This window comes from Haemorhous mexicanus, chromosome 2 (assembly GCF_027477595.1).
Source record: "Haemorhous mexicanus isolate bHaeMex1 chromosome 2, bHaeMex1.pri, whole genome shotgun sequence".
In the NCBI taxonomy this organism is placed as follows: domain Eukaryota; kingdom Metazoa; phylum Chordata; class Aves; order Passeriformes; family Fringillidae; genus Haemorhous; species Haemorhous mexicanus.
Genome location: NC_082342.1, coordinates 44,832,974 through 44,847,747, shown reverse-complemented (window position 1 = coordinate 44,847,747; position 14,774 = coordinate 44,832,974). Strand labels below are relative to the sequence as shown.

Below are 14,774 nucleotides of genomic sequence, written 5' to 3'. Positions count from 1 at the left end.
TGTGAATTTTGGATTACTGAAATAATGTGGAAGATAGCTGTTAGTCACAATATTGGTTAAAAGCCAATGAAAACTGAACACCTCTCCTCCTGCCAAGATGAAAATAAGTAAGGAAATCACTCAGGCCTGTCATATAATTTAAATGATCAACATAAAAATGTTAACACTCACATTTACAAGTAAAATAATGGCCAAAATTTCTAGATTTAAGGTGACCTTAGAAACCTATTTCAAGTTGTTGAATGGTCTCTACAAAATCGAGTTTGACTTCTGCTTCAATGCCATTTTATCCTAAGCATCCTTGTCTGAGTCTGTTTGCCCACTAACTAGCCTTGAGCACTCACAAGGTTTTTGATGCTTGGGAAAGACTCTGTACAGAGCACTCCTTTTTTCCATGCTGGTCTTGCCTATGGCTCTGAAGAATTAGACTGGCAACACCCCTTGCAGAAGGAACTTTTGGTTAACTCATTCCAGGCATACAACAGTTTTTCCATCAGTTACCTAAAACATCTCCATTTCACAGACACTGGGAAACTCAAAAGCACAATAACACCAACAGCTAACAGCTTTACAAGTGAACTCCTGCAAGGCAGGTGATGTCCAGACCATTCACTGGAACATCACTTAGAAAATATTCTTCATTGTTTCTCAGACAATTATGTGACTTTATATGCAACATGCATAAACACACACAGAACATTAAGATACAAATTTTTCCTGTATTAGACATAATATATTTTGGATGGCAAATTCTGAGAAATGATACTGGTGTTCCATTCCTATTTCAATAAATATTGAAGTATTTTCTTCCAAGGGGAATGGTATCCATAAAAAGAGTGGTACTGAGTACTTCAATGGCTGCACATTTTTATTCTCAGAATAAACAGCAAACCAAGGTAAAAATACTGCTTCAAATCAGCCTGGAGGGGATCTAAATTCAGATTTCACAGATACCACTTGAGTAACCTAATTATGGTCATATAAAGGAGGGAATAGGAAAATACAATCTCCATGTGATAATCTACACCTGTTTTGTCTTGAATTAGCTCTTACTTCCAAGCATTTTGTTTAAAAAATGAAACTATAGACATAAAATGTAATACTACCAGTTTAATTCAGGCATTTTTTCTGGTAGAGCCTAGAAATATTGTACTGATCAAAATAATGTTGCATGGCCATGAAATTGAAGAGGTGATAAAAAGAAAAAGACAAAAAATACCTGAAAAATACTCTTCCTTGTCACATTTGAGCCATTTAGTGGAAATTTTCTAAATTATTCAGTCCAAGACAGGTACCAGAAATGGAAAATTTCAACATAAGGAGTTAACAGTTCGAAAAAATGTTGAACACCTTGGGACTAATGTCATTTGGTTAAAAGCTGCATGCACCTTTAGCTAAAGACCGTGGTACTAGCTCCACCTTAATATGTATGCATGCAATAAAACCAGGAAAGGATGGAGAGACAAAACCTTTATTTGTGAATGAAGTTAGCAATATTAAATTCTTCAAAATGGAACATTTTCATGAACATAAAACAGTAACTTGATGTAGGGGCTTGGATGAAACTATTGCATAAAATAAAATCTACTGCTCTCAATACTTAATACAAAATAAGTTTGGAAAACGGTAAACGCCACTAAAACCCTTGGCTTACAGATGAATCTGTACAAATATTTAGAGATGTAAAGCAGGCAACACAACAAATCTACTGGTTAAGGTTCACATAGAACTTTATTGCCCTGTAGGAAAGTAAAGAATTTTAGGAATCTTTATAATCCTGTTGGGCCTGTAAAAACAGAAACAAAAAGAGGTCAAAGGATCTCAATGGATGGCTGGGTTGTAAAGCATGTGCACAGTGAAATACTTTAAATTCAGAAATTACTTTGGACAACAGGTAGTATCAAGACCACTGAAGTCTACTGATTTCAGTAAGAGTATTCTAAATCATTACACATTTTAAATTTTATTAATAAGAGTCTTATAAATACTATTTCACAATACAGGACGTCACAATGCACATGCATGCCAGTCATCAGCACAATCCAAGTATTAAACTTCCAAAACTCAGGCCTTAGAACATGGTCAATAGCTTTCTTGACTATTTTTCTAATCAGAGTCCAAAGCATGCAATTTCAAGAAAGCAAGTCCAAATGTCTGAAGTATAAATATTTACATTTTGAAACTATTCATCAGAGGAAAGAAGCTGAGCAACCCCTAGTGGTAGCAGAAAAATACCTTCTGGAAAAAATGCAAAATTTTTTGCAGGTATTTTCAAAAATACATGAATTTGTAAACAAAAATACATGAATTTGTAAACACTAATTCCTATATTATATACACTATCCAAAGTTGATGATAACACTTAGAAAAAACTAAAAGTAAAAAATTATGCATGACTCATAGCTGTTTTTCCCTAGAATTCAATTAGGAAGTGATAATTCTGTTTGATAAAACACTCCAATATAGAAGTCTTAAAATACATTTACAATAATATTTTTATATATTTTTCTCAAAGAGAACGTGTTTTGTTTTCTAATTCTAAGATGTTCTAATGCAGCTACTATCATCATTTAGGGGGGGATTTGCAAACTCTCTACCAGTGAAATGTAAATGTGATATTATTTTAAAAAAGCTAATACATTTTTGTATTTTTTGAAAGTGGTTATCTAGTTTTATCAGCTCTCCTCTATAAATTCAGTTTTATCAGCTCTCCTCTATAAATTGTCATTTTCTCTTCCTTCTTTTATGCTTAGAAATAAGAAAGAACACTGCCAGTACAAGCTATACTTTCTCTCCATTCAACTTTTTTGAACCCTACTCCAGTTGAGTGGGATTTTTGGTGTTAGCCATCAGCTGCTCAAGATTTTCACACATAACCATCAGAACAAAGTAGATACAAAGGCAGGGATAAATGCTCCTAGAAATATCAATATCAAACCATATCTGAACTCTCTGAAGTCTTTCACTAGTTATCCATACACTTGTATTAAAAGGAAAAGCCCTTGCCCTATGGCCACCAATGATTCCATGCCTCCAGCCATGACCAAAATAGAGGGATGGGCTTCATGGAGTCCAGGTCATTTCAGGTACCATGACTCTGGACACCAATAGTATTCTAGAAATAAAAGAATGAGCCCCAAACTATGCCCTCTTTTTTTCCAGAAAATGTAATGTTGAAGACAGTATTTCCAAAATCAAAGACAACACTGAGTCATAAAATCACACTTAAAGGTGAGCAACTAAAAATCACCTTAGAGCTCAGTTCTTGATTTTCACTGTTTCTTAGGTGACTTTTAAAACTTATTTTCAGTCTAAAAATTAGTTTAGGCAGAAAAAGCTCATTACTGGAACACCTGCAGCTCTTCCAAAGATGATAAAAAAGGATCTCAAGAGACTTGAAGTCAATCTCTAACATATCACCACACACTGGGAAAAAAACAACCAAACAAAAAAAATCCCCCAGCATTTCACATGCCATCATAATACTGCTATAGGATTTTGTGCTGTCACAATCAGCACAGCAGAAACTTGGGTGTGCACTGAAAATCATCAATTTAAGTTTAGAGACTTAAATCACAAGATCACAAGAATCCTGTCATCGACTAATGGCTACCAATGTCAGATACAAGAAGTCTGACATACAAATCTGACATTAACAGGAAAAAAAGGACAACATAACAGGTATCTTGTATGAATTTGTGAAAATATTCTTGTAAGTATTTTTAAAGATCTCTGACTTCTTACTGGAAAATATGTATAATTTTACTAAAAATAATCTATTGATAAGGCACAGTACAGTCTGCCCTCCCGTACTGTCTAATTGATAAAGACAGCTGAACAGAACTTTCATTTTTTTCACATTTAAGATACTTTCTGGCACACTTAAAACCATCTTGCAATGGATCACATGAAAATGAAAACATTATACCTCCAAGTTGTTGAGATGCTGTTTTTCAAGGAGCTGCTGCATTTCTTTCACATTTTTCTGGAAGAGAAGTTGGTGACTATCCATGTCTGTTCTCCTGCTCTCCTGTACTGTTTCATCACAGCCAAACATTGCTGAATTCTGCTTCTGATGGAAAGAATCACTCCTACATGCTGATGAGCATGACGTGTCATCTGTGGTTCTTCATACAAACAAGCAAATTATTACTCTGTCTTATTTCTATGCATCAACTGTACATTTTGAAATATGCTCCTTACAAAAGTATACAACATCAATAAACGATGAAAAGCCTGACAATGGCTGTTAGTACTATCTGAATGTGTCCAACACTTTCCATTTTAAATCTTTTCTCTTGTTTATTTATAAAAAGAATTTTCTGATTTGGTTGTTGGGTGACTGCTTCAAGATACATCAATATGGAAAATGTCAGCCAACAGTTGGGTAATTTATAGAAACAGAACATGGAGGGTTTTTTTTTAACAGAAGAAAAAAACGAACAGGAAAATGGGCTTTATTTTTCCATAAAGTTGTCTTATGCAGAGTGTAATTATATTGATGCTGTGAGGTATTCCCTTACTTCAAAGAGCAAGAAGGCTTTCTAGTATCTAGAGAGCCCAAATCTACCAATGATGTGCAATGTCAGTACTGCGATGTGCTAAAGAATCGGTATTTGCTGCCTGACAAAAAAAAAATCTTTAGAGTAGCTAGTGTAGTTGGGCCCTCTGACAGCTCTTAGTTGAAGATATATGTTTCACACATGTACAGAAATTCAATAACCTCTTTCCTTCATTTCTATCTATTTCTTAAGCTTAAAGTTTTTCTTCTGAGCCTTTTCTTCCTGCACCTAAAATTGTCACTTTTCTTTTTACTGGATCTGTTTCAAGTGGGAAAGTAATCTAATAAGACATTTTTTATTTTGTATTTATCACAACACTTATAATTTTAGGGCAATGGAAAATGGAAACTTTCAAACCCTTAAGATTTTTTTTATTTTTCAGGAGATTTTACACAAGACTACAAAAAACATTGGCTCAATTGCAGTGGCCTAAGCAGAGTGTAAAATGGAATTTATTATTTCTGATGAGATGGCTAACAGCAAAAAGGGAGAACAAATACACATATTTATTTACTGAACTTAGAAAACTACATGCTGTTTTCTTTTGAAGGGCAGATATTCTCCCTATCCCAAATCTTTTTTGTTATTGTGGACCAGACTGACTGATACCTGGCCCCCAAAAATGTGGTTTGTTGATTTTTTGGACACACACAACTTTCTTTATATTTATTTCAGTGCTTAGACCATTCAAATTTATAAAAATTTCTACATGCTTGGACCATTTATATTTACAAAAGTTTCAACACTCCAACTTTTCTACAGACCATTTTTGATTTGTCATAATAAAGTTTATATCCCAAGACTCAACTTCATCAAACATACCAATTTTAAACACCAATAGGGAAATATATCCTGTAAAAAGAGCAGCATGCCATTTACACACCGAATACACAAACATCCCTGTGTCTGCTGGCTAATGAGTTCTTCAAAATCTTTGCTTTAGCATTCAATAACTAAACCCTACTGGAAGTACAATGGCTCTACTGCAGTGTGGAATACACTTATTAGGTGTTTCAGGACTTTTGCTTTCTCCAAGAGGAGTTAATATGTCTCCATTGCTTAATTTATTTTTTTACACCTTTTAAAAGACAGACATTATGAATCCTAGAATCTTGTAAAATTCAGATACTCACTAGGGTCTGAAGCTATATTTATCTTGCATACTTATTACAGTATTAATTTCTTCCTTTAAGAGGGGACAGCCAATCAATTCTAGGCATTATCTTTCTAAGGAAGGGTAAATTCTAAAGATGACACAAGATTTTTGGCTTCAGCATTTTTAAAATTGTAAGAAGCAACAGAAATACAGAAAGGTATCTACTACTTCATATGAGTTAATTATTAGCCATCCCAAAATTCCCAATTAAAGGAATTATAAGAAATGTTTAAAGCTTTACAGCTCAGAACTGGTGACTTTTTAAGAACCTTCACTGTTCAGAACCTTCTCAAAATGCTCTTCTGTTTTATCTGTACTAGCTGTCTTGCAACCTCCCAATAGGTCATAGTGGACTCAACTTTTAAACATTTCGGATGGTGGGGTCACTCATTTTCATTTTTTTTTCCTTGAGAAATTTCTAATTTCAAACTTACAGAAATATAATTAACCTCAAGATTCTTAGCTTTCTCTGAAATTGGTTACTAGGGCAAAACAAACTGTAAAAGAATATGAACATATAAATATAATTTCCTTAGGAAAATAGATCAAGAAAATGAAAGCCAGAAAAAGAACACACAAACATTATTAAAGGATAGTGAGTTTTTTACATTATACAAATAAAAATGGAGTGACAGCAATCTAGGAAATGGCAAGTGGTTTGTGCAATGTGCTGCACAAGAAGCAGCTTGAAAAAAGTTGAAAAATAAGGAAAGACATGATTAAGGCAGTGAGGTGCTGTCCTTAATCAAGCTTATGAGTGAAATGAGACAAATGATCAGGAAACCTGAGATAGGGTTCAAAAACAGCTATGTTTTTTGCCATAAATGAAACTTAGATTTAACAGGTAGATTCTTTGTTTGTTTCTTTGGTTTTGTTGCTGCAATCTTCCTATGAATATGGACTAGAAAGTAGCAAGAGTGTTAAGCTCTATGAGTTATAAAATATTTTCTCAACTGACCAGTTTATCACCTGCAAATGTGTTAATAAAAGCAGAGATATGTAAACAAGTTGAGTATCAAGGTCACACTGAAGAACACACTGAAGCCCAAAAGTAGGGAGACCCCTTTCAGGCAGAATTTATCCCTGTTCTGAATATCTGCATAATTTATATCATGCAGAAAATAATTGAAATGCAGAAAGGAATAACAAAAGAAACAACAACAACAAAAATAACCCCCGATCTGAAATGTTAAAGAAATGAGAGGTTAGGAAAGAGATAATCAGGAACTAGTAGGAAATACAGCAGATAAATAAAGTATATATGAAGAACATTCTGTTATAAGTCAAGGTATCTTAGAAGCAGTGCTTGGGTAAAATGAAAAGTACGCAAATAAAATTTTATGTAATATAAAATGAAATTTCAGGTCAAATTGTTACCAGGACACTCTTGATTCACCTAGAGAATGAGAAATATAAAGGAATGATAGCTGGAAAGAAGATCCTTGGGTGAACATATAAACTAGTGTATCCTTGAATGTCCAAAGGAGAAAAATCTGGATAAAAAATCACCTAGACAGAATAATTCTGAGAACAGCAAATGGTTTGATAACCATGGCAATCTGAGTTGGGCTATAACTGACTGGAGATTGGGTTAGTCTTGACTATTCCCAGAATTTGACTGAGGGGAAAAGGTTTGTGTCATGTCCTCTACTGTCTTACCAACTGGACACAAACAACTCAACAAAATTGCACAATATTTCATTGGAAAAGTTCACAGAAGTGCTCTCTTTGCCACGAGAGAAATGCCCTACAATTTCTTAAAGGTAATTGTCTGCTGTTTATTGAATACAGTAAGAAATTTACTTCCTTTGATCATCAGAATAAACAGGAGTGCTTACCTGAAGTTGATTGTGTTTATGTTTTGCAAGCACAGTCCTGGTGTTAAAACTGATCCTTTAATTTGTTCAAGAGCTTCTTCTAACTGAAAAGCTGCTTTTGTCTGGACTGGAGGGATCAGAGCTAAAAACACACAATGGGGAAAGAGCTTTTTAAAATTGGAATATTTTACCATAAATGGTTTGGTTAAGTTGCTGAAGTTTGGAAGCCTAAATCCAGACAGTTACAATAAACACAATAGTTTAGCATTATTAGATATGCAAGAGCACTTTGAGTTCCCCTGAAACAAAATCCCAGTCTATTTAAGTGTTTACAGTCACACATATATTCATAAGCTTTGCTATTTGCTTTTAAACTGCACTATTGAAAAAATACAAGGTCAAAAAAAATCTAACTTTGTTTTTACATCATGATTATTCCACTCATGCACTAAGCCAAAGTTATGGCTTGCAGATATTTTACAGAGGCCAAATTGTAACTTAATAATTGAACCAGTGGGGAAAGAAAAAGTCCAGACAGGCACAATGTGTTGCCACTTTCAAGTGAGTAGAAGTAGGATAGAGAGTAGCAGGGGCAAAATTTCTCTAAAGGAAAACCAAGAGAAAAAACTGTAATTCCTTCTATTGCTACACAGTCTAGGCTGTCAGTAGAGCTATGAAGAAGCCTTAAACCAGTACTGTGCTATTTTGTTATTTTAATCTGACATTTGATCTTGAAGTCAGAGACATTACCTCACAGCTGGCACAACTGCAGTTGGGAGAGTAAATCTGTTAAAGAATACCTAAGTAATAGACCATATCTTAAGCATTTGAACACTGGAAAGTTGACGGGAAATCAGACTTGGCTAATGCTGCTACAAACTCCTGCCAATCTGCACTGATTCCAAGAAAGCAGGAACTGAGCTGAAGTGATCATTGCTTCCCAGCAAGAGAACAGCTTAGAAAGTGGACTAATTCAGGAAAAAAAAAAAAAAAGTTATGTGCCATATTTATATATGCTGGGACTGCATTTACTTAATGAAAAACAAAATGCACATTTTGGAATATTTTCTATCCAAAGGTTCAAAGAGGGGATCATTACACTATCCTAGTAACTGGCCTTGTAACACCTCTCAGCCAGCTGTGGAAGCACAGTACTGCAACCAATAAGCACACTGCAGTCAAAATAGTGGGGAAAACCCAGGAAGCCACAATACCTCAAGGAGGTCATGTACTTACTGTGACTGGAATACAGTGAAATATCTCAAAATACAGTTTTTAGAAAAAAAAAAAGTTTTTATTTCCCCTACCCAATTTTCCTATGAGATCTGAGCTTCTTGTCAGTTGTTTGGCTTTTGTGAATTCAATTACTTTGAGTGAAGTTAATTGTTCTGTTTACTAACAGAAAAGACTAATGGCCTCCAGAGGTCCCTTCCAACCTTAACTATTCACTGATTCTGTGAATATAAAGACACTTGTATTGTGAATAACAGTTAATTGACAAACCTGTTTGTTTCTGCTGAGAAAAGGACTGATGACCATGTTGGAACTTAGCAGTTGCCTCCTGAAATTTAATTTTCCTCTGCTGCAGAACTTGTTCTCTAAATCTTTGTTCTTTTGCTTCTTCTTCCTTCTGTCTTTTTTCAAAGGCTCTGTATACAAGAAGCAAAAGTAGAAAATTCCTGTGTTTATGAATTACATTTACTGAAATACTAGTAACTTACTTGCTTACCAACTTGCTATTTTAGTACAAAGGCTTGTTTGTTCATAAATTAAATGCTATTAACTTCAGCACAGCTAGATTTTTAGAGTTTGTTGGAAGGTAAACAGGACAGTGGGTGATGAGTCACAAAATATTTCAATTTCTTAGCCTCAACCAGGGATTTGATTCTTTTTTAAAAGTGAATTAACATGCAGACTTGACCGGTTCTTGTCACCAATGTGATTTTCACAACAGCCTTTACAGTACCACATAAGTGTACCATAGTGAGCAGATCAGTAGAAAGGTTAACTGCAAATGCTCTGTGTGTGCTTTTCATAAGCTGTTGGGGAAATAAAAACGGTTTTAAAGTTGTTATTTGAAATAAAACAAAGGAACTTCAGCTATTATCTATAAATATGCGAGTGTAAGTATCAAGTTGTAGTTGTTAAGAAGCTTCCTGAAAGACAATCAGTTTAGCAGCACAAAATGGGCTAAAACAGTAACACAAAATTATACTTGACAGAATCTGTTATTGTTAAAAATAAATTAAATGGGTCCTCTCACTCATTGGAAAGAAAAGCAGACTCTAGTCAAAAACAATCATCATCACGAAAGTTTCCTTCAGTAGGCATGAGCTTCATGAAGCTATGTAGAATCATTTCTCCTGCTGACAGAATCACCAACTTTTACTGACAAATTAGCTCCTTGAGTGAAATATACACAGAATACTTTTTGGCACAGTGTCTACATAGGCAAGTCATATCAAATGGTTTTAAACCAAAAAAGGGTAGATTCAGACTAAATATAAGGAAGAAATTTTTTTACAGTGAGGGTGGTGAAACACTGGAGCAGGTAACCCAGAGAGGTTGTAGATGCCCCATCCCTGGAAACATTCTATTCTAAAAACAGTAATACTATAAAAGTAATGGTCTTCACAGGAAACTTCCAAAGCCTGCATGCAAAGATCACTACAGCTGGGAGCTTCCCATCTGTGTATTAGAAATGTGATTTAACAGGTCACTAGTACACTAAGTAGGGTCCCCCTCTAGCCAGCATTAGTGCAAAGTTTAGCCAAGTTCTTTGTTTCTCTCAACACAATAAGATACCTCCCCATAACTCTAATCACGAGCAGTTGCTTCATAGTTCTTCCTGCTTAATGGAGCAACACTGCTACTTCACAGAGCTCCTCCTTAACTCAAGCTATTTTAATTATCATTCCCTTTGCTTTTCAGGGAAAAAGTTCAAACTGAAATAATCAACTTGACCCTCTCTAGTATCCTTTCAATGTGATGACTGATCTCCTGTGAAAACAAACACAAAAATTATTTGAAATAGGTACTTTTTATTTTAGAAAGCTTAAAGGCTGTAATTGCACAATAGTAAAAAATAGAAAAACTGCCAACTAATTCCCAAGTACGTACTTACACAGGAATATTCACTTTAATCCACTTGGAAGCCAAAGCATAGCAGAGAGAGAGAGAGAATGAACTTTCACTATTTTGAAAACTCATATATACATAGCTGTCAAAAAATGTTAGAACTAAAAAGTAGAACTAGAGTTCATTGTCCACTTTCAGTATTCCTGAATTTCACTCACTGTAAAATCTAATACAGAAATACGCAATTTTATCTTGACGAAATGAAATTCACAGGAGAGGAAACAGACTTGCTTATCCTCATAAGTACTTTAAACACATTCTTCTTGAGGCCCTTTAATATCTCTAGAAGCTGATCAAGGCCTTTAGTTGAACTGTAGTTGTTAAATTCAGACATGTGGGAAATTCTACGACTTTACACCTGGAGTAATTCCAGAATATAACTCCAAAAAGGAAAAAAGTCAATTCTGACAGAGTATTTTTTTTTTCCAGATTATTTTGAATACGGCTTAGCTACACTCTTCCACATTCCTAATAATGAGAATTAAAAAAGGACTGTTGTTCCATATATCCGGGAATGAGAAAATCCAAATGCTGATGCAAGAGGTCTTTTTCAGCACAGCTCATCATGATCAATATTTGGTTTGGATTAAGACAAGAAGGAGAAAAAAGGATCTTACTTCAATGTAAGAAAGTACATTAAAGTTACTCAGTGAAGCCTTATTAACTTATTGACCTTGCAGAATGTAAATTGTAACACCTAGGTTCATTATGTAAAATAAATAATTTTAAAAATGCACATTTACATCTCAGAAAAAAACATTTAAAGCAAATGTTTGTTCATGCAGTCTCCTTAAGTCACCAGCTTAGGTTCATATCACAGATGTAACATTGGCAAAAGTGTATGGCTTTAAGATGGATAGCTAGCAGAAGAATTTCCTGACTGGTGTTTTTTTAACCCAATTTTTCTGTCTACTATAAACAACACAGTGGTGCAGCAATTTTTGAAATGGCTGCCAAAACATTTATGGAGAATTTGGAATACAAAACTTAAAATATTTAGCTGTCTCACATATACAGACACTATGTGGAAGGCATTTTTATGTTTAAAACAGTACGACTAGATGGTGGGACTATTTCCTGGCTAATTTTGTTAAATTCTCTTCACAGTGAAGTGATAGATGCTACATTCCCAGGTGGACTAAATGCTTACTACTGCTCTGGATGAAAATGATAATTAAAAAGGAATATATACAGTCTGTATGGAGTGCTATGAAATGAACATTTGGATACTGAGTTGATATTTTTCTTCCATTGCTACATCATGTTGCAAACCAGTGCACAGTAATTTTAAAACTGAGATAGGGAGATATTTGTATGGTCAATGACTACAGTAGGATGAAGAAAAGGCTAGAATGCAGTGTCACACTCAAAATTCCCTTCATGGGCAAACAGGAATCAATCTTATATCCTTAAAAAGATCCGTGGACATTGCCCAAAAATCAACCTTTTTTTATCTAAGACACTTCCCAAGACCAGGAACACGTATTAAATCTATTCCTTAATCTTCTTTGATTATTGTATGCTGAATACAAAAAGACAGCCTGAAATTGCTGCAAGAGCTTCAGAAGGACCAACCCCTACAATACTGTACGGGCTCACAGAGGGCTGTCCTGCAATATGCCCCAAAGATCCTGGGGGCAGCTGGGCTGCCTGCACTATGCACCAGTTGTCACATTCCAAGTCTTGTTCATAGGCAAAACCCAAGCACACCTTATATAGTCAAGCATTTTTTTTTCTTAGCAATGTTAGGAGTCCAGTCATTAATCCAGAATTGTTACTGAAAAATAATAAAACTGTTAGAATACTTCTATACAGAAAAAGGCTCAGTTATAGTGATATACCAGTTTAAACTGTTATTCACACATTGAGTTTCTATCCCCTTTCCTGATGCCCATTCTTGCATTGCTGTTTTGCATCCCAGGGCTTGTAGTTTCATTGTGGTTGTGCTGAAGTGTTAAGGTGAACTGGCAGCATCTGGAGTTCTTTCACCAGGACCAACAGGATCTTCATGTAAATGCTTTCTTCTCCCTCACCTTAGGACCCACTTGGAGTAATTTTTATATTTGCTAATACACTTCTACACCTCTGCTCTATCATCATTAATCTGTAGCTCCACAGTACCTCCAAATATTCCATACATGGTGCCTTCTATGTATGTTACATACTATTCTTTTCTTCTCTTCATTACCTCTAAAGCCAGGTTTGTCAGATCTAGTTCTACACTTCTTTAGCTGGCTATTGGTGGGGGTCTCCAGTGCCAAGCCTGTGTGCCATCTCTTACCATTTCCTGCCTGTACTCCTCTATGCCACATCCTGCACCTCCTCTTTTCAAAGCCAGGCCTGCATTTCTCTATACTACTTCATGATTTTAGAGTCATAAATATCTCATTCGCTGCATAGAATAACTGCTTCTTACTGCTATCTATATAAAACTGCAATAGAAAGATAAACAAAGGCAAAATTAGCCACAGACACCTGGTCTTTTAGAGAAATTGCTGTTACAGCTAAACCAAGCAAAACAAAGCTGCTGTCAGGTCAAGAAAAGTTCAGAGAGCAAGTTTGGCAAACATCTGTTCCAAGGCCTTGCAAATTCAGCACAATCCTGTGGCCCATTATCAGAAATGGCCATACTGCATTTCAAGTCCACATCACAGTGGTTACAGTGATCACGTACTTTTCACAGTTCTATTCTGATGCAGAAAGAAATACAAAACTCTTAACACCCTGCCCTCTCTGTTTACCAAGTGCTGACATTGTTCTCGTATTTCTGGCCATAGACTGCTTTTCATTCTCTATCAACAAAACTGGTGAATGATTTAAAGAGCTTTTATGAAATAATCAATGTTAATCAGCCAGCAGGTGGAGCACAAAGCTTGTGCTTATGTTGAAAACAAAGTATTACAGAAAGAACAATAGATTGGAAATAGATTGATAATGGATATAGATTTCCTTCCCTAGTTTCAATAGATGGATTAGCTTTTTCAAGGTAATTCAAAATGCTGAACCAAGATAACCGACTGTAAGGTTTATTATAAAATGCATATAGACAATTGCATTTCCAGAATGAACCAGCTACCTGCAGACAGTAACATCACAGTAAAATGGGAAACACATTTTGCACTGAGCAATAAAGGCATGAAGTCTATAGTCCCCAGCAAAACTGACAGCTGGTATTTAGAAAGCAGTGTGTTACAGAAACATAAAATATGATATCCTATTAATTTGCATTAAGTATGTGCTTAGTCAGTAGCTCTTATTTCCAGAATATTGTTATTTAAACAAAATATCTGCCAGCTACTGCCCCAGAGAATACTTGATTCTTAATCTGATCTTGAAATTGCAACCTAATGTATCAGTGAGACAATAAAGAAATTGCTTTCTTGATACTCAGGCAACTTGTAAAAACTGTAGGCTATGGTTTTTTGCTGTTGATGCACTGTTGTTAACACAAAGCTAAGGAGCTTGGTCAGTACAAGAGATGCAAAGAAACAGATGACATCAGGGGGATTGAAAATGATCTGAGATTTAAGTTACTGAGACTTTTATTTCCAAAGCTATCCTTGCTCTTTCTGAGCAAGTGATGCTTTTGTCTTTTACTACTAAACCAATTAACTGTGTACAGCTTATAGAAGATGAGTATTTTTAATGCTGAAGGTGCTGCATTTTAGAAGTATTGACAACAAATCAGCAATAGACTGTCAGGGAAAATTTTACTGCAAGTACGTATAGAAAAGGTTGAAAACAGAAGATCTCAATCTGCAAGAACCTTGCATATGCAGGTCTCATTAGCTTAAAAAGTGCTTTGGTACAACCTTGTTTAAAGGAGGCCTGCTGGTGGTCCCTGACAAAAAACACAAAGAAAAAACCCACAGAAAAGTTTTCCTCCACAAAGCAACATGAAAAGAATGAACCTAAATGACACAAGAATAAAGACAGAGCAGAAACTCTTCTGTATCTTCACTAGTGCTTCATCCTAAAGGGAATTCACTGCTTTTATTTTTTTTAGTAGAAAATTTATAAACTTAAGGTTGACACAAAATTTGGCTAGGTTTGATCCACTTCATAAAATTCCGCAAAGAAATGGCAGTCCTGTAGATGAGA

At 35.1% G+C, this 14,774-nt stretch overlaps 1 protein-coding gene across 1 annotated transcript in view; it reads right to left on the bottom strand.

Moving 5' to 3' along the window:
• Positions 1 to 14,774, bottom strand: part of CEP126 (centrosomal protein 126) — a 34,650-nt gene that overhangs the window by 15,739 nt on the left and 4,137 nt on the right. Inside the window, exons 3-5 of the mRNA XM_059838605.1 lie at positions 9,039 to 9,184; positions 7,557 to 7,677; positions 3,929 to 4,127 (exon numbers count right to left, since the gene is read on the bottom strand). Of these exons, the coding sequence (XP_059694588.1) occupies positions 3,929 to 4,127; positions 7,557 to 7,677; positions 9,039 to 9,184 (466 nt within the window). The remainder of the gene's footprint in view (positions 1 to 3,928; positions 4,128 to 7,556; positions 7,678 to 9,038; positions 9,185 to 14,774) is intronic.